This window comes from Arachis ipaensis, chromosome B09 (genome assembly GCF_000816755.2).
Source record: "Arachis ipaensis cultivar K30076 chromosome B09, Araip1.1, whole genome shotgun sequence".
Classification (NCBI taxonomy): domain Eukaryota; kingdom Viridiplantae; phylum Streptophyta; class Magnoliopsida; order Fabales; family Fabaceae; genus Arachis; species Arachis ipaensis.
In genome coordinates this window covers 127,756,425-127,775,565 of record NC_029793.2, presented here as the reverse complement: position 1 = coordinate 127,775,565, position 19,141 = coordinate 127,756,425, and the positions used below count along the sequence as shown (strand labels likewise).

The 19,141-nt window shown below is 34.4% G+C and overlaps 2 protein-coding genes across 7 annotated transcripts; both read left to right on the top strand.

Moving 5' to 3' along the window:
* Positions 1,346-6,286, top strand: LOC107616011 (polyadenylation and cleavage factor homolog 4-like). 6 transcript variants are annotated; one of them, XM_021110338.1, is made up of 8 exons: positions 1,346-1,445; positions 2,629-2,941; positions 3,775-3,876; positions 3,970-4,233; positions 4,469-4,990; positions 5,030-5,446; positions 5,526-5,911; positions 6,004-6,286. In XM_021110338.1, the coding sequence occupies exons 2-8, from the start codon at positions 2,693-2,695 to the stop codon at positions 6,086-6,088; spliced, it is 2,025 nt and encodes a 674-aa protein (XP_020965997.1). In that variant the 5' UTR covers positions 1,346-1,445; positions 2,629-2,692; the 3' UTR covers positions 6,089-6,286. The 6 variants fall into 6 exon arrangements, with proteins under 6 accessions (XP_020965997.1, XP_020965998.1, XP_020965995.1 ...); XM_021110339.1 differs by having other exon boundaries at positions 4,469-5,190; positions 5,260-5,446; XM_021110336.1 differs by having other exon boundaries at positions 2,644-2,941; positions 4,469-5,446.
* Positions 10,693-16,105, top strand: LOC107617543 (coatomer subunit alpha-1). The gene is made up of 4 exons (XM_016319319.2): positions 10,693-10,853; positions 10,973-11,208; positions 11,943-12,437; positions 12,712-16,105. The coding sequence occupies exons 2-4, from the start codon at positions 11,001-11,003 to the stop codon at positions 15,660-15,662; spliced, it is 3,654 nt and encodes a 1,217-aa protein (XP_016174805.1). The 5' UTR covers positions 10,693-10,853; positions 10,973-11,000; the 3' UTR covers positions 15,663-16,105.

Genomic DNA, 19,141 nt, shown 5'->3' with positions numbered 1-19,141 from the left:
AAATATTCAATCATTAAATTTAAAATTAACTCCGTTATAAATTTTGTAAAATTTCTAAAATCACTCATTTGAATTAACTCAAATATACACTTATAAAGCAACTCACCATTTCGCGTCAAACCAATGCCACAACTTTTCATATTCTCCTTTCTATCAAAAAAGTAAATATCTAACTTGATATCCATGAATTTGACTCCATTCTCTCTCGCATCAAAGGCAATAACAGATAGAACGAAGAAGTCCATTGGAATTGGAAGTAATGACTTTTTCTCGTATTCGCAATTAAATAAGACCGTAAAGCAAATAGAAAATAAAATATAAAATAAGATTGGAAAAGAAAAATAAAACTTAAATACTGATACATGAATAACTGCCAAACTTAAAACAATGCTCATAGAGGGACAACTTTCGACCCTAATGAAAGTAGGGTTTTTTTGGTTACAAATGGCGCGAAAAGGTGATAAATTTCCGCAGTAATGGAGACAGACCTCAAGAAACTGGTTGCAAATGGCGTCGGCCATGTCCTTGTCATGTTTCCTCTGCTGGCCTACAATAATAGTGAGATCGGTAATGATGAGGTTCACATTGGAGGTGAGTATGATAACAATAGCCCATACGTCCGAATAATTTCTTTGGTAGAAAAAGCCTTGAGGTAACCTTGATGCGGTTCGTGCGTGATACCATTCGCCATTTGTATTGTAGCTAACGCGTGCAGCAATAGAATTTTAGGTAGCGTTTGGTGGAGAGACAGAGATAGAAAGATTGAGACTGAGAGACTGAGACCGAGAGAAAGAGACTAAGAGACAGAAATTGAAATAAATTTTAGTATTCTGTTTGATACAAAGTGGGAGACAGAAATTAAAACAAGAATGAAACTCTAATTTAATTTGAACAAAGGGTAAAATTGAAATTAATTAATTGAAATGAGGGTATTTTAGGTATAAAATGTTATTAAAGTTTCAGTCTCCACTTTTTGGAGGTACTGAAATACTGAAATTTTGGGGACAGAGACAGAAATTTTAGTACTAGTCTCTGAACTAACATACATGATACTGAGTCTCAGTCTTTCAGTCCCTGTCTCAGTACCTCAAAACAAACGCTACTTTAGAGAACTTTTAACTTTGACAAAAGAGAACTGAAGTTATATCGAATTGAGAGAAGATGAGATGTAAATGTGATTGTGGCTTCTAAATAATTATTTATAGAATTTTAAGTCTTTGTCATTCAATACTCTATGTTGTTGCTGTGCGCGTCAAGTCAGCTTACCTTCGAATCTCCATAAACATTTTCTAAAATAAAAAAAAAAATGAATCCTAAAAAATGAAAATAGATTAATTTTTTTGTAGAGTTCGCGTTCGTCTGGAAGCCACGTTGCTCTGCTTCAAACTCTGCGACCAACCCGCGCGCTCCACCTAGCCGTCGAACTGCTCTCCTTTGTCGCCGCCGTGAGTTCCCTAAACCCGCCACCAATACTCTACTTCAAACTCTGCAACTTCTGATTTCTATTACAATAAGTAACTATTTGATTTGGTAGTGGTTTGGATTTTTTTTCCATAGATTATACAATTGTTATGTTCTCTTCTCTATCACATTGATATTAAGTTTTGAATTCTCTTATTTCGTTTTAATTTTACCGCACTCAACATGTTTGATGAAATGCTTTTACCATAATTCTGGTTGGTTTTATAATTTCTAGCTTTTAGAAACTTAGTAAGTTGATTGCATTTGAAATTAAGAATAATTGGATCTTAGTAATAAGGAAATTTTAGGTGCACAAATAGCATCTTTGCAGAAAACATATTAGCATGATGATTCACTTGCATTAGTGTTCTTCTGTTAAATTTTAACTGTTATTGTGAACTTGTTAATTTGCTAATTGTTCTTGTGTTGTTGTTCTGTTGTTCTTCTGTTATCTTTAATTTTTTTTTTGTTTTTGTTGTGATTTTCTGTTCTTGGTTTAAGCTGTTCTTTGGTTTGGGTATTCTTCACTTTCCTGTAAGCTTAGCTTTTAATTCTGAGCATACACGTATCAAATCATTGTTTTCAGCAATGGTGATTTTTAGATATTTTTCGGGTTGCTTCGTTTTTAAATGTTCCTGTTGTGTTTTTGCTGTGATTTAAATGTTCTTTTGATTTTTTTTCCTAATTCCCAATCAGTGCTTGGTTGATTGGTTTTGCTCCCTGATTGTATTTGATGATAAATTTTAAATTGATAACTCTATTACTGCTTTACTGTCTGTTTCTATAGTTAAATTTTATTAAAGTTTCTTGGATTTGCACTGCCTATGTTACTGATTCACTGTTCCTTCATTGCTTTTTTTTGTTGTTAATCATTGTCATGAGCTTTGTTAAAATTGGGTTGAAAACTGTTAATCTTTCTTCATTTTTCACTGTTCTAACTTCTATTCTTATTAAAAAATTTGCAATTGGTGATCTTTTGATTTATTATATGCTTTATGTTTTCATTGTTCTGTTCTTATGAAGAAAAAATGTGCGATTAGTGATTGTATGATTCATGTTTTGATTACCGGTCCGGTTTTCAGAACCTTAATAAATAGTTATTTAGAGGCCACAGTCCTGTTTACATCTCATCCAATCTCATCTTCTCTCAATTCAATATAACTCCAGTTCTCCTTCGTCAAGGTTAAAAGTTCTCTAAAATTCTATTGCGCACCCATCAGCTACAATACAAATGGCGAATGGTATCACGCACGAGCCTTCTCCTTCCATGCTCGTGTACCGGTTTAACGCCTTACTTCCAAAGCGCCAAGGCTACCTCAAGGCTTTCTCTACCGAAGAAATTGTTCGGACGTATGGGCTATTGTTGTCAGAACTCACCTCCACTGTGAATCCCATCATTACCGATCTCACTATCATTGCCGGCCAGCAGACGAAACACGCCAAGGGCATCGCCGATGCCATTTGCAACCGGATTCTTGAGGTCTGTCTCCATTGCTGCAGAAAGTTATCACCTTTTCGCGCTATTTGTAACAAAAAAAACTCTACTTTTATCCCTCTATGGGCGTTGTTTCAATTTTGGCAGTTACCCATATATCAGCATTTAAGTTTTATTTTTCTTTTCCAATCTTAATTTATATTTTATTTTTTATTTGCTTTACGGGCTTATTTGTCCCATTTGTCCTTACTTTCAATTCCAACGGGCTTTATCGTTCCATTTGTCCTTGCCTTTGATTATTTGCGTGGGTTTTCCGCGAGAGAGAATGGATTCTAAATCATTAATTATTATTATTATTATTCAACTAAGAACAGAGAATTTTAGGATAACATAACTTCCCGCATAACTAGCAATTGGCACATGAATCCCGTAGAAAGGACGAAACTGAGTTTAAGACCCAAGAATAAAACAATGCATTTCAGGTCTTGACTGAACTGGAACGAAATTCGAAGCATACATGTGAAGTTGGGGCACGCCCTAGCTTTATCTCATATATTGATCTCAGGGGCAGAGTAATTAAGAACATGTGTTAAGGTTTAAGGTTTATCTTGTCAATAAAGTCTCAACCCTTTGTTAAGATTGAGTCTCAGAGATCACTTTCTCTACGCCACATAAAAAAAAAAGGCATGATGAGAATTGTCTGTAAAGAAATTGTAAAGAATGGCTTTTTAAATGTTACTTTTGCTCCTGAGTTCTGATTTAGCAAACAACGATGCTGATATTTTTGCAGTAGAAAATTAATAAAGCTAAGCTATAATATTATTTAAGTCTCAGTTGTTTATATGGTTCCTCAATGGTTTAAATCTATCCTCTGCCAGGTGCCTGCTGATAAAAAACTTCCTTCTCTCTATCTTCTGGACAGTATTGTGAAGAATTTTGGCCAGGAATATGTTAAACACTTCTCTTTACGTCTACCTCAAGTAGGTTAATTAGAGCATGCTTATTTCTACTTATATTTCATTTTTATTTTATTCTGTTATTGAAAGATTGAAACAATTCTATTGTGTGCCAAGGTTTACTGCGAAGCATACAGGCAGGTCCAGCCCAATCTGCATTCTGTTCTGCAACGTCTCTTTGGTACCTGGTCAAAGATCTTCCCTCCCTCTGTCCTAAGCAATATTGAAGCTCAATTGCAATCTTCACCAGCAGTTAATAATCAACAACCCTTTGCTAATCACCTTGGGGCATATGATTTTCGTAGACCGATTCTTGGGGCACATGTTATTAAACCACAATCCTTGCAGCAGATGGAACACTCTAGTTCAATTATGGATAATGTAAGCTTTTGTGTGAAATATGTGTTGTATGCAAAAATATCAGTGATTTTGTTGATACATTAAGGCTGTTTGTCATGATTGATGAAAATAAAATATATATTGTGTGTCTCAACCTGAATGATGTGGCCTCCAAATTTTTGATAGAAAGGTGTCTGTTTATACCTGTTAATAGAAAGAGAGATCCTGCAGACAGATAAGCTGCATTCTGACAGTGTGTTGGTTTTCATCCTCACAGGTTGGTGGTGATAGGTTGGACTCAACGGGAACTGTAGGTAATACAAGAGAAGGAGGGTTGGATGAATGGCAGCAAAAGAGATTTTCTAGTGATGGTTGGAACATATTTCAAACTTCTAAGACTTGTAATCTCAATGATGAACAACAACGTCAAAGTCCAAGAGCTCTTATTGAGGCATATGGTTGTGACAAAGGCCATGAAATTCCTAGTACTAAGCTTTTGTTGGTGGAGCAGCATCCTGGCAGAAATGGTTTAGGGAGCAAGTTTCCATTGGCATCATGGCAGGACACTGAAGAAGAGGAGTTTGATTGGAAAGATATGAATCCAGGATTAGTAGACTGTAGTAGAAACAGCAGTTCTATGCAATCAAGTGTTAGATTCTCCAGGAAAAGGAAGTTATCTAATGATCTATCTAATTCTTCACAGTACCCCTTCAATATGGGGGCTGCTCCCCCTGCTTTCAATGCTCATGCTACTCGTCCTTCCGGCTTGAATCCAGCATTTCCATTGCAAAAACGTCCTAGGAGTCTGTTTGAACCAATAAACGTTAATAATAACACCAATGTGGGTCATGGTCCAAATAGAACTCTGTTTATGCATGACCAGTTGCCTAATCAACCTGGACCAATTTCCTCTAACCTGCAAAATCATGGACAAGCACCTCAACTACAGTTTCTTCCACCTCAAGTTCCATCTTCAACACAAATTAGTCATGGGAGCTCTTTGCAAGGACATGGTGCCTCAATAAGTATGCCCATCTCAAATCCATTACCTGATATGCAGGGCCAAAGTTTGCATTTACATGGGGGAACCTTGCCACCTTTACGTCCAAGCCTCCCAACTGCTCCATCACAAATAATGTCTCATCCCCATGGCGATGATTCGGTGACAAGTCAACCACCACCTGCATATCTTGATTTGATTAGTTCACTAGTGAACCACGGTGTGATCTCGGTAACCAATCCACCCACCGGACTGGTAACTATACTTTCATTAGTTTCCCTCCCTTTTTAGTTTGTTGATTTGAGATAGTAATTTAAATGAACTCGTGTTTTAGGATTCCATTGGGACGGAGTTCGATCCAGATATCTTGAAGGTTCGTCATGAAGGTGTAATCAGTGCCTTATACGGTGATCTTCCTAGACAATGCACGAGCTGCGGTCTCCGATTCAAAAGGCAAGATGAACACAGTAGACATATGGATTGGCATGTGACTAGGAACCGAATGTCAAAAAGCCGGAAGCAGAAGGGGTCTCAAAAGTGGTTTGCAAGTGGGAGCCTGTGGCTAAGTGGTGCAGAGGCTTCGGGAAAGGAATCGATTCCGGGGTCGTTGGTTCCCGAGGAGACAGGGGAAATGAAAGCCATGGACAGACATCAACTAGGGCCCATTGTTCATTCCAAATGCAGATCTGACTCTGACTCTACTATGCCTTCAACCAACAGGTATTTGCTTCTTATATACCATCTTAGTTACATTATATTAGCTTCCTACTACTATTATTTACTCTTCTTCCTTGTTTCGTTTGTGTATGCAGTGAAGCTACCAAGAGAGTAGTAAGAGAAAAAGAATGCGGGTCGACCAAACATCAGTTTTGTGCACCCTTAATTAGGACTTACTAATACTTTTTAGGGTATAGTTGCGCTAGTAGTGTTCCCAATTTCTTGCCGTCAAATACTGTTAGTTGCTGTTGCTAGTTCTCTATTATTGTTCCGGTGGGAGACCCCGCTGTAGATTTCATTTATCAGTAAAATCACATTCACATTACATTACTGTATCATTTAATTCATTGAATTTAATAAAACCCTGCGTTCCAACAATTTTTATTAGTTTCGCTACTCATTTCGTTCTCAATTTGTATTTTTCTAGTTATCTACGATCCCAGTTCATACAAAATCGTGATTTTGTTTAATAGGTATATATAAAAAATAAAAAATATAGAAAAAACATAGACATTCAATAAAGTAAAAGCATATTATGTGTTGCTATATAAGAAAATGTTTTGATTTAGTAGCTTAACCATTCAAAAGTCTTGTTCGTTTGATTGGATTAAAAAAATAAGGCTACTTAACTGTAATAGAAAATTATGAGTTATGGCTAAAGTCACAGTTTTTATTATGAACATGGAAGATAATAAGAAATTATGGCAGGCATTGGTTCTTTTTATTTGTTTCTATTTTTCATTTCATTAAAAGGGAAGGTAATCTCTGTGTATTTTGGATGGGGTAGCAAAGAAAGGGGATCCAACTTATTTGTTTCTATTTTTCATTTCGTTAAAAGGGAAGGTAATCTTTGTGTATTTTGGATGGGTAGCGAAAAAAGGGGATCCAACGAGTGATAATTTGGAAGAATTTTTTTTATAAAGAAAAGAAAAAAGAAAAAGATGTAACGTACGTGTATTTAACATTTAAGCAATGTTATAATTTATTAATTTTTCAGATATCCAAATATAGGTTATTATTATGAAATAAAAATAGGGAGTGAATTCGATTATTAAGTGTGTGTTTGGATTACGGGAGTTTACATAAAATTAATTTTGTAAACTTAGATTTTGATGAAAAGTAAGTTTGTGTTAAGGTGATTTATTTTTGGCAATCTTTATATCAAAATGAATTATAGTAAAATAAATGTTGTTTGAATTACACTACTCAAAATCATTTTTAGATAAAAAATTACTAAAATAGACATCAACTTAAATAATTTTTGTATATGAATAATATCTAATATATCAATTATTTTTTTTACGGGAATAATGTATACTTTATTTTAAATGTTATAATATTTAATAATATAATATTTATTATAACAATAACTCAAAATACTAATCTAAGATATATTTGGGTTTTTTAAGATTTTGAAGCAAGTAAGATTAACCTAGACTCATTGTTAAGGTACCAAATTCGACTTAGGTTCATTACGTTAAGACCCAATACAAATAAAATACATGTATCTCATTTCAAATAGGCTCAGATTGAATTTTTGTTTCTAGTTAGGTATGGTAATAGATACTTAGGAGAATGTGACAGACCCCTTTTCCGTCCGTCAATCCCGTTTAAAAAAAAAAAAGTCCCGTCTCCTCTCCATCTTCGCAAGTCCCTGTTATATTATCCCTTTAGAAAACGTAAATTCTCTCGGATATCTACGAATATTCTTTAAATTTTTTTGAGAACAATTAACAAAAAAATACATAATGTAATAATCATAAAATAATCAATTCAATATAATTCAACATAATTCACAACATATTTATTATGAAAAATAATATTTTTAAAAAAATGTAAAAATATATTCCAACATAATAACATAACATAATTTTTGGGACAATACTGAATAACATAGTGATAAACTTGAGAGAAGAGAAAATGAGTGAGAGACAGAGAGAGAAAAAATTGAGCTTGATAATAAGTTGGGAAGAAAAAGAAAGAATTTGAATTGGAGATAGAAATTAGGGTTACTAAATTTAAGAAATGAATTTATGTATATCTAAATTAGAATAAATCAGTAATCTTATATTCGTGTAGATTTAATGAATCCCATGGAGTGAGTACCTATGTCCTCGTCTCCATCCATTTTATATGGACGGGTTGTAATGATTTCACGAATCATGGGTTCCCATCTAACCCCAAATCGCGAGTAATCCCGGCAAATATCCATTTCAATTGGTTTTTTCATCATCTCTATTGCTAGCATTTGTTGGTTCGTGACATGGAGCTATTCCAGTCACTTAGTAAATTCTCAGATAACCAAAATCTAGGTTATGTCATTCTCGTAAAGTCACATGTATCATTATTACAACAATATTAATCTAAAACAAATGGATAAACACTAAATAAGTCACATTTTTCATATATATAACAATAACTAATATCATATATTATAATTTGTAAAATCATAATACTTTGAGAAGTGACGTATAGATAACTTAAATGTTGATCATTCTAAAAAATTTTAAAAACAATAAAAAATTAAAAAATTGTATATTGATGTATAATATTTTTTTTAGAAATTTATCCATAATCTATGATTAATAACTTTGGACATATATGTTATTTATCTTATATATTTTTTATTTTATAGAGATTTGTAATTTTTTTATCGACGATGATAGTTGCTATAGAGAGACTTTTATCTTTAAATGAATTATATGTCAATTTAAATAATTTAGATTGAAAATAAAAAAAACTAAATTATATAATATAACATAATATTTCTATAAGTTTTTTATAGATTTAATACCAAGATATTTATCATTATCTGTGGAATAATCTAATCTCACAAGAAAATTTTTTAAACTTAAAACTTTGTTTTTGTGAAAAAAATCACAATATTTATTTTAAAAAAAAAGGCATAAAAAATTTACTCACTATTATAATTTAGGATAAAATATATTTTTTGTCTTTAAAATTTGTCAAAAGTTTCAAAATATCCTTAAGTTTTATTTTGTTTTAATTTTATCCAAAAAATTTTTAATTTGCATAAAATATACTCCCAACAACTAAATTTTAAAAAAATTAATTAATATCAATATAACAATAATGCATGAAAATTATGCTTGATTTGCTTGTGTTGAGGTTGTTTTTATGAAATTGTTGTTAAATTGATCTTAATTTTTTTTTAAAATTAGCCACCATGGGTATATTTGATGCAAATCAAAAAATTTTCAGAAAAAATTTAAAAAAATATAAAATTTAGGAATATTTTTAAAACTTTTGTCAAACTTTAGGAACAAAAAATATACTTTATCCTATACTTTAAATAAAATATAAAATAGATATTAAACTAATTTTTTTAATAATTACTTAGTCACAAATACCCATGAGGCAGATGGAGTTTAAAAGCATACAAAGCAAATATAACATTTACACTTCTTACACTTTAGTATTGAGAAAATTTTAACTATTTATTTTTTTTATTAGCTATCTTTTTATCCATTCTGCACTTCATCTACAAATATGCCAAGTGCCAAATACATGCTTAAGCATTTTAAAATTTCATATATTCTTGTCGATTACAATATTATTCTATGTCCTCCAACAAAAACATCCATAATTTTTTTTATAAAAATTACTGAATAGAAGAACCGTTGATATAAAAAAAAAGATTTTTTTTAGCATATATGACCTTTTATGAAGACAAAATAAAAATGAAAGGTATGGAATAATATTATGTATATTTAAGTTAATTTTAATTTTTTTAATAATCTATGGTGTTTGGTCATCATAGAAGTATTTTTACACAGATTTATCAATAAATTATATATGACTTTTGATGAGAATAATATATTCAACATGGATGTTATTTGTTAGGTAAAAGATAACAGATTGACAAAGAAAATTCATTTTAATTGGTGTATATCATTTTAACAAATATTCTTCTATCTAATACTATAAAAATATACATTGATAACAGTAGAATGCTTAAATTGGGATATTTTTGGATTATAGTATTCGTCAAACAACACCATCAATAAAACATTCATCCATGTTTTTTTTATTTTGAGTAGATTTATGCATAAAAGAAATTACACATAAAAAAAAAAAGAGTTAAAATAGTAAGAGTGATAATCATTTTGTTTGGCCATCTATATATAAAAGACTAGAAAATTATGATTATCTAACAAAATTAATTTGTATTTATTGCATTCAATTTGAATAAATAAAAAATCATCTTATTTTATCCTTAATTCACATGATTTGAATTTGACTCAATACATATAATTTGATTTGATTTAATTATTAGTTAAAAATATCTCAGTTGTCTATTTTATTCATAAATCTATTATTTTAATGACTAATAAATTAGTCAAATCAATTAATTAATATACATAATTAGTATAATTAATTTTGTTTAAAAAATTAAAAGAAATAAATTAAATAATACTATCAGAACATTAAAAGAAATAAATTAAAAAATATTACGAAAACAAATTGATATAAATGATAATAAATCATGTGATATTTGAATATATAATTAAATCAATTAATTGATATAATTAATTGATTATAATAAATTGTATTTAACGAACTAAAAGAAATAAATCAAAAAATACTTTTAGAAGCATGTTACGTCAGTTCTATCATTAAGTGTAAAAATAAATATACTTTTAGAAAAATATATTTAAACATATTTAAAATTGAATAAATTCACTCAAAAAAGTAAAAAACCATTCCAAAGAAACACGAAGTAATTTGACATGTGTTGAAGAGTTTCATGTAATACAAAATTTTGATGGTAAAAATAAGAGCAAGGTGACTGACCCAAGTTCTTAGATCTAAGCTCCACACTATTCAAACCCCTTTCTCCTTCATTTCTCTTCCCATTTTGGATCTGAACTTGTTCTTCTTCCCTCTTCTCTCCACGCATGCATTAGCCCTAACCTCATCTCAGGTAACTAACTCCTACTCTCCCTTCCCCTCAACTCTTCAATTCTTCAATTTCCACTTTCACTACATACTTCGCTCGATCGATCCATCGCTTCGATTTCATTTGACGGTGTTTCCTCGCAGAGGAGATCGCTAGTTTCCATTGGAGAAGATGCTGACTAAGTTCGAGACGAAGAGTAACAGAGTGAAGGGCCTCAGCTTCCACCCCAAGAGGCCATGGATCCTCGCCAGTCTTCACAGTGGAGTTATCCAGCTATGGGATTACCGCATGGGAACCCTAATTGACAAGTTCGACGAGCACGATGGTCCTGTTCGAGGGGTTCATTTCCACTACTCTCAGCCTCTATTCGTTTCCGGAGGTTGCTCATAACCCTTGATTCATTACGATTTCCTTGTTCTAGATTACTTTCCATGCTCTGTTTTTTCTGCTTTTTCATCTGCATCTGTGTTCCATTGAGTTTTTGTGGATCTGTGATTGTTTAATGCCATATTGTTTGTTCTTTTGTCCTACCGTAGATCCATTTAAATGGGTCGGGAGAGTAAGAGAGGGAGGGTTGTGAAAAAGATTGGCTTTTGATAGAATACTAGTTTCATCCTTTTTTTTTTAATACTGTTTGATGGTTGTTGTGTTTTGTGTGTCGAGGCATGAAGAGGAAGAAGTTTATGTAGTCTATCTCTTTGGATCTGATACTTGGTAATATACTAATATGTTGCACCAATACAAATATGATTATTAAATGATATAAGTTTGTTTAAGTGTAGAACACAAATACAGAGATATAAATTAAATATGTATGTATACATTTCTAAACAACAAAAAATTCAAATAGAGTACAAAAATATTTAAAGATGAAACTTCGTTAGGTATACAAGAGAAAAGGTATCGTCACAATGTTGATGTGTTTTTTGCTTTCAACTATAGAATGTGCTATGATAGTATAGATCGTATCTTGTTCTAATCATTGGGGTTTTCGTGTGATTCTATTTCCGACAGTCTTCTTTCTGTTTTTTTTTTTTTTTTTATTTTGTGCTGCCCCTCGTTCTTTAAATGACCCCATCCCGAGGAGGACACCTAAAGGCGAGCCGTAGGCAGGTGATGATTACAAGATTAAGGTTTGGAATTACAAGCTGCATAGGTGTTTGTTCACTCTTCTAGGACACCTTGATTATATTCGTACGGTGCAATTTCATCATGAGAACCCATGGATTGTGAGTGCGAGTGATGATCAGACCATTCGCGTTTGGAACTGGCAGTCACGTACCTGTATATCTGTTTTAACTGGCCATAATCATTATGTTATGTGTGCCTTGTTCCATCCAAAGGAGGACCTTGTTGTGTCGGCCTCTCTGGATCAGACTGTTCGTGTTTGGGATATTTCTTCTCTCAAGAGAAAAAATGCGTCTCCTGCTGATGACCTACTGCGGCTGAGTCAGATGAACACAGATCTTTTTGGCGGTATTGATGCAGTTGTTAAGTATGTGTTGGAAGGTCATGACCGGGGAGTCAATTGGGCTTCATTTCATCCTACACTGCCTCTTATTGTTTCGGGAGCAGATGATCGGCAAGTAAAGCTTTGGAGGATGAATGGTAAAATATGAAACCACTTGGTCTTAGTTACACTGAGGATATCCCTGTCTTTCCATATCTTATTTTAAATATTGAGCTGATCTGAATTCCTTATAATATCATTGCTTTTCTAATAATTGTGCAGAGGAACATAGATATATTTATTTTGAGCTAAATTTTATGTCTAGCCTCGGTTGATGGATGCTTGAAATATTGTAGACTATGCTGTATAGGGAAAAAGAAACTTGATACCATTTAAATTTATGCTACTTATAAAATATTTCTCTCTTTTCAGACACAAAGGCATGGGAAGTGGACACTTTGAGAGGACACATGAATAATGTTTCATGTGTAATGTTCCATGCAAAACAGGATATTATAGTCTCAAATTCTGAAGATAAAAGTATTCGTATATGGGATGCAACAAAGCGAACGGGAGTTCAAACATTCCGCCGAGAGCATGACCGGTTTTGGATTCTGGCAGCCCATCCTGAAATGAACCTGTTGGCAGCTGGTCATGACAGTGGCATGATTGTTTTCAAGCTGGAGAGAGAAAGGCCAGCATTTGTAGTCAGTGGGGATACGTTGTTCTACACAAAAGAACGGTTCTTGTGTTCTTATGAATTCTCCACTCAAAGAGACACACAAATCCTTCCATTTCGAAGACCAGGCTCCCTAAGCTTGAATCAAAGTCCTAAGACTCTTTCCTACAGCCCAACTGACAATGCATTTCTTCTGTGTTCAGATGTGGATGGTGGATCTTATGAGTTATATTGCATAACAAAGGACAGCTATGGTAGGGGTGATTTGCAGGATGCTAAAAAAGGTCATGGAGGATCAGCAGTCTTTGTGTCCCGGAATCGGTTTGCCGTGCTTGAGAAGAGCAACAATCAAGTCCTTATAAAAAATTCAAAGAATGAGACTGTTAAAAAAAGTGCCCTTCCAATTGCCACTGATGCAATATTCTATGCAGGAACTGGGAACGTACTGTGTAGATCAGAGGATAGGGTTGTAATATTTGATCTTCAGCAGAGGATTGTTCTTGGTGAACTTCAGACCCCATTCATCAAATATGTTGTCTGGTCCAATGACATGGAACATGTTGCTTTGCTCAGCAAACATGCCATTATAATTGCCAGCAAGAAACTTGTGCACCAATGTACACTCCACGAGACAATCCGTGTAAAAAGTGGAGCCTGGGATGATAATGGAGTTTTCATTTATACAACACTGAACCACATTAAATACTGTCTTCCCAATGGAGATAGTGGGATAATAAAAACACTGGACATTCCGATTTATATCACAAAGGTTTCTGGAAACACAATCTTTTGCTTGGATCGTGATGGAAAAAGCAGAGCAATAATTATTGATGCAACCGAGTATATTTTTAAGCTTTCCCTCTTGAAGAAGAGATATGATCATGTCATGAACATGATAAGGAACTCACAGCTCTGTGGACAAGCCGTGATTGCTTATCTCCAACAGAAGGGCTTTCCCGAGGTTGCACTCCATTTTGTGAAAGATGAGAGGATTCGTTTCAATTTGGCTTTAGAGAGTGGGAACATTCAAACTGCAGTTGCATCAGCTACAGCAATTGATGAGAAAGATCACTGGTATCGTTTGGGGGTTGAGGCTCTTCGCCAAGGCAATGCTGGCATAGTAGAGTATGCTTACCAGAGGACAAAAAATTTTGAGCGATTATCTTTCTTGTATCTTGTCACTGGTAACTTGGAGAAACTCTCAAAGATGTTGAAAATAGCTGAAGTTAAGAATGATGTGATGGGCCAGTTTCACAATGCTTTATATTTGGGTGATGTTCGAGAACGTGTTAAGATCTTGGAGAATGTAAGCCATTTGCCCCTTGCTTACATCACTGCATCAGTCCATGGCCTGCATGATGTTGCTGAGCGGCTTGCGGCTGAACTGGGAGATGATGTTCCATCTTTGCCGGAGGGAAAAGTTCCATCTCTCTTGATGCCGCCATCACCTGTCATGTGTGGAAGTGATTGGCCCCTCCTTAGGGTCATGCGAGGCATGTTTGATGGTGCATTTGACAATGCAGGTAGGGGAGTTGCTGATGAAGAAGAGTATGAAGCTGCTGATGCAGATTGGGGCGAGGAGCTTGACATTGTTGATGTGGATGGCGTACAGAATGGAGATGTTGCTGCTATCCTGGAGGATGGAGAAGTAGCTGAAGAAAATGATGAAGAAGGTGGATGGGAGATGGAAGATTTAGGTCTGGGCCCTGAAGAGGACACCCCAAGAGCTGCTAATAGCGCTTCTTCCGTTTTTGTGACTCCGACACCTGGTATGCCAGTAAGCCAGATATGGATTCAGAAATCATCTCTTGCTGCTGATCACGCAGCTGCTGGAAATTTTGAGACTGCAATGAGGTTATTGAACCGGCAGCTTGGAATAAGAAATTTTACCCCCTTGAGATCTATGTTTATTGATCTCCATAGTGGCAGTCATTCGTATCTGCGTGCATTTTCTTCTGCTCCAGTCATATCACTTGCTATTGAAAGAGGCTGGACCGAGTCAGCCAGTGCTAATGTGAGGGGCCCACCAGCACTTCCTTTCAAATTCTCTCAACTTGATGAAAAGCTTAGAGCTGGTTATAAGTTAACTACTGCTGGAAAATTCACCGAGGCTCTTCGGACATTTGTTAATATTCTTCATACAATTCCTTTAGTGGTCGTTGAGTCAAGGAGGGAAGTGGATGAGGTGAAGGAACTGATTATCATAGTCAAAGAATATGTTTTGGGTCTGCAGATGGAACTGAAGAGAAGGGAAATCAGGGACAATCCCGCAAGACAGCAGGAACTTGCAGCTTATTTCACTCACTGCAACCTTCAGACACCTCACTTGAGGTTAGCCTTGCAGAATGCCATGACCGTCTGTGTCAAGGCAAAGAACCTTGCAACAGCTTATAACTTTGCCAGGAGGCTACTTGAAACAAATCCCACTGTTGAAAGCCAAACAAAGGCAGCAAGGCAAGTGATTGCAGTTGCAGAAAGAAGTATGACTGATACAACAGAGTTGAACTATGATTTCAGAAACCCATTCGTAATTTGCGGTGCAACCTATGTGCCAATCTATCGCGGACAGAAGGATGTCTCTTGCCCATATTGTACTTCCCGATTTGTGCCAAGCCAGAAGGGGGAGCTGTGTACTGTTTGTGATCTTGCGGTGGTAGGGGAAGATGCTTCTGGACTGCTTTGTTCGCCTTCCCAGATACGTTGATTTGAGCTGTATGACCAGGAACATTTTTCTCAAATCTCGTTTCAGGTAAATTTACAGCACTAGATAGGTCCTCTTTAATAGATCTATATTTCTCATGGCACTGTTGTAGAAGCTAGAAATTGTCAGGAGGAAGTAATTCACTTTTTTGCATTCCCTTGTGCTTAGTTTAGTTGCCAGTTATTTTCATTGTAATAAATACATTTCGTATCCTGAGGGGTGGTTTTAAGTTTTTTCATACACAAAGTGAAAGGTTGTACTTAGATTAAGATTTGCAATTTGTAGTTCTATCTAGTAAGGTGGTACATATTAATTTGCGCTTTGGGGTTCACTAAGAAAAAAGAAATGTTGTTACCACTTCGTTTGAGCTTTTGTTTGATTGTGTATTGACTTGTGGCTCTGCATATTTTCTTGTGTTGCAGTTAATTCTTTGTGGATTTTGTCAACTAATGTCCTTGTTATTTTTTTTTTCCCTTTCAATAAATAAGTTTTGACAGTAAGCACCCTAACAAGTACGGCGTTTGTCCTAATCCTGTTCTTTAACGTCGTGTGTTTTGACCTATGATGCATGTAGGGGTGGCAATATGTATCCTAACCGCGGGTACCCAATCCGATCCCACCCGTTCGGGTAAGGTTGCCAACTCGATCCGCAACGGGTAGGGTAGAGTGCGGGTAGGATTCTCGTGCGGGTCGGGTAGGGTGCGAGTTGAGCTCAACCCAACCCGACCAACTCGCACTCTATATATGTTTATATTATATACTTATATAAAAATATGTTTTAAGTGAATGTTGAATCAAAGACCTCTTACTAAATGCGAAAGATCCTTAGTCACTAAAAGAAAATCATTAATTGATAATTTAATATTTTTTTTTACATAAAAATCAGTTCTATTTTAAATTATCATCAAGTTATATAATAATGTTGTATATTTTTTGTAATCCGCGGGTAGAATCGGGTACCCGCGGGTTAAGAGCGGATAGGGTTAGGGTTGGGATATTCTCAACCCGCGAGTAGGGTTAGGGGTGGATCCAAATCCTATCCTATCCTATCCTACCCATTGCCACCCTTAGATGCATGGACAGGGATATGCGAACATGTGAATTTAAATTATAATTTAAATTATAAGACACATGAGAACATGTGAATTTAAATTATAATTTAAATTATAAGACACATGAGTACGGTATATATATATAAAATATTTTTTTAGATAAATTGTAATAATATTTTAATATTCTATTGATATTAAAATATAAATTAAATTTTTAATTATTTTTAATATTTTTTAATTATATAAAATATTTAAATATTTTTTGTTTTAATAATATATATTATTTTTAAATTTATTTTATGAATACATATTAAGAATAAGGTTAGATATGTTGACATGTGATGATATTTAGATATGTTCAAATATGTTTGGAGAATAATTTTTACTTTTTTATCAAGACATAGTTTAGACACAGAAGATACGCGTGTCGGACGAGTGTCGATGAATGTTGTGTTTAAAATGTATTCGTGCACACGAATACGATAAATCTGAGAAGGATCCGAACTTCATAGGGACGAGTATTTCTAACTTAATTGTTCTGTTACGGCTTCCTTTGAAATTGTTCTATAGTTCAAATGTAAAGTTAATATATATATATATATATATATACCATTTTAATTTTGAAGTGAACCATTTTAATTTTGAAGTTATGCACGAAACCTCAATTAGGTAATGATTTATTCGATTCTTCTTGGGCTTTCTATTAACAGAAGATGGTCTTAGTCTCTCTCATGTATGATTCAACACATTAACTAACTTGGGTTGGTCGAACGGTCAGCTCACTCGTCTGTTTAAGCAAGTGTCGAAGGTTCGAATTCAGCTTTGTGCATGCAGCAATTCATTGGCCAGCAGCTGGTCTGGAATTTAAAGTCCACAAACTAACCGGCAAGTGCACCGAGTCGTACTAAATAGTACCTCAAGTGAATGAGGGTCGGTCCCACGAGGATTGATGGACTAAGCAACAATGATTGCGTAATTTACTTAGTTAGACAAAAAAAATGGTGTTATAAGAGTTCAAAAGCATTAACAGTAAATTCAGAATATCAGAAAGCAAACAGTAAATTGGTGTGAATAATATGGGCGAAAATAGTTAAGGTTTCAGAGATATTTATCTTTCGGATTAACTTTTCTTACCAACTATTTTAATCATGCAAGATTCAATTCATGTCAAACTATATGTGACTAAACCCTAATTCCTTAGACCTTTTTAATCTCCTCTATCTTTCCTCAACTGCTAATTCCTTGGTCGCTTGATTTCAATTAGAGGGTTAAGTTGAATTCTAGTTTATATGCCACAGAAATCCTAATTATCCAAATATAAGATGATTATATGTCACGTATCCCGTTAAGTTCGGATAATTAGAAATTTAGGAGAAATTGTTTTCAAGCTGTTGTTCAAGTAAAGAGTTTTTTCAAGTTTTACAAGAACTCAATTAGAACAAGTGTCATACTTCCGTTCCACCCAGATTCATAAGATAAAGAACGAAAACAATTCTTGAAATTGAAATCAATACATGAATTAAAATAGAACAGTAATAGTATTAATCTATAGAATAAACAGAACTCCTAACCTTAACAGTGGAGGTTTAATTGCTCGTGGTTTAGAGAGAAAACTAGGGTTCTAAAAAACTGTAAAGTGCGGAATGAGGTATAAGAGAAGAGAGGAGCTCGAAGGGCTGATTCTTTTTCTTTTTATATCTAATCCTACTTAATGTAAAATATATTTTTTAAAATTAAATAATATCTTTTCCTAATTATAATTAGAATAAATGTTTGAGCTCTTCGTGTAGGCCATGATGAATGAGTGGGGACCATTGCCTTTCATAGGAGTGGCGCCTAACTTGAGATGATAGAGTTGGACTTGGAGGAGGCAGCTAGGATTGGGCGTGCATTGCTTGACCTGGCGCCTAACTTGGGAGGGTGTAGTGCCTAACTTGAGGCTGGCCGAACCCAATTGAATGCTTATGATTGTCCTGGCGCCACCTTGGCAGTGTGCAAGTGAGGCCTTTCTCTTGTTCGCCACCTATACAGCATGCACTTAACGTGTAGAGTTTGTCTTGGTGCCTAACTTGGAGAATCCCAAGTTAGGCGCCACTCTTGCCGAATTGCTGGAGAAGAAGTGTAGACTATTATACATCGTTGGAAAGCTCTGGAAGTTACTTTTTCAATGCCACTGAAATCACGTTAATTGGACTTCTGTAGATCGAGTTATTTGTGTTAGAGTGTATGGAGGTCAGGGTTGACAACATCATTCGTTTCCTTCTCTTTTTCTACAGAAATTTCATCAAATCCATCCGAATGCTTCCTAAAATAAACAAAATTGTACATGAATCAAAGTAGCATCCATAGTGGCTAAAAGATATTTAAATCTTGATTAAAATCAACAATTTGAATGCAAATTCACTAGAAAAAGATAGGAAAGATGCTCAC

Excerpts from the sequence above, each read along its gene's own strand:
- LOC107616011 (XM_021110336.1), top strand. The coding sequence starts at position 2,693 with ATGGCGAATGGTATCACGCACGAGCCTTCTCCTTCCATGCTCGTGTAC. Across the intron at positions 2,942-3,774 it reads TTTGCAACCGGATTCTTGAG|GTGCCTGCTGATAAAAAACT; the intron begins GTCTGTCTCCAT and ends ATCCTCTGCCAG. Across the intron at positions 5,912-6,003 it reads ACTATGCCTTCAACCAACAG|TGAAGCTACCAAGAGAGTAG; the intron begins GTATTTGCTTCT and ends TTGTGTATGCAG.
- LOC107617543 (XM_016319319.2), top strand. The coding sequence starts at position 11,001 with ATGCTGACTAAGTTCGAGACGAAGAGTAACAGAGTGAAGGGCCTCAGC. Across the intron at positions 11,209-11,942 it reads GCCTCTATTCGTTTCCGGAG|GTGATGATTACAAGATTAAG; the intron begins GTTGCTCATAAC and ends AGCCGTAGGCAG. Across the intron at positions 12,438-12,711 it reads AAAGCTTTGGAGGATGAATG|ACACAAAGGCATGGGAAGTG; the intron begins GTAAAATATGAA and ends CTCTCTTTTCAG.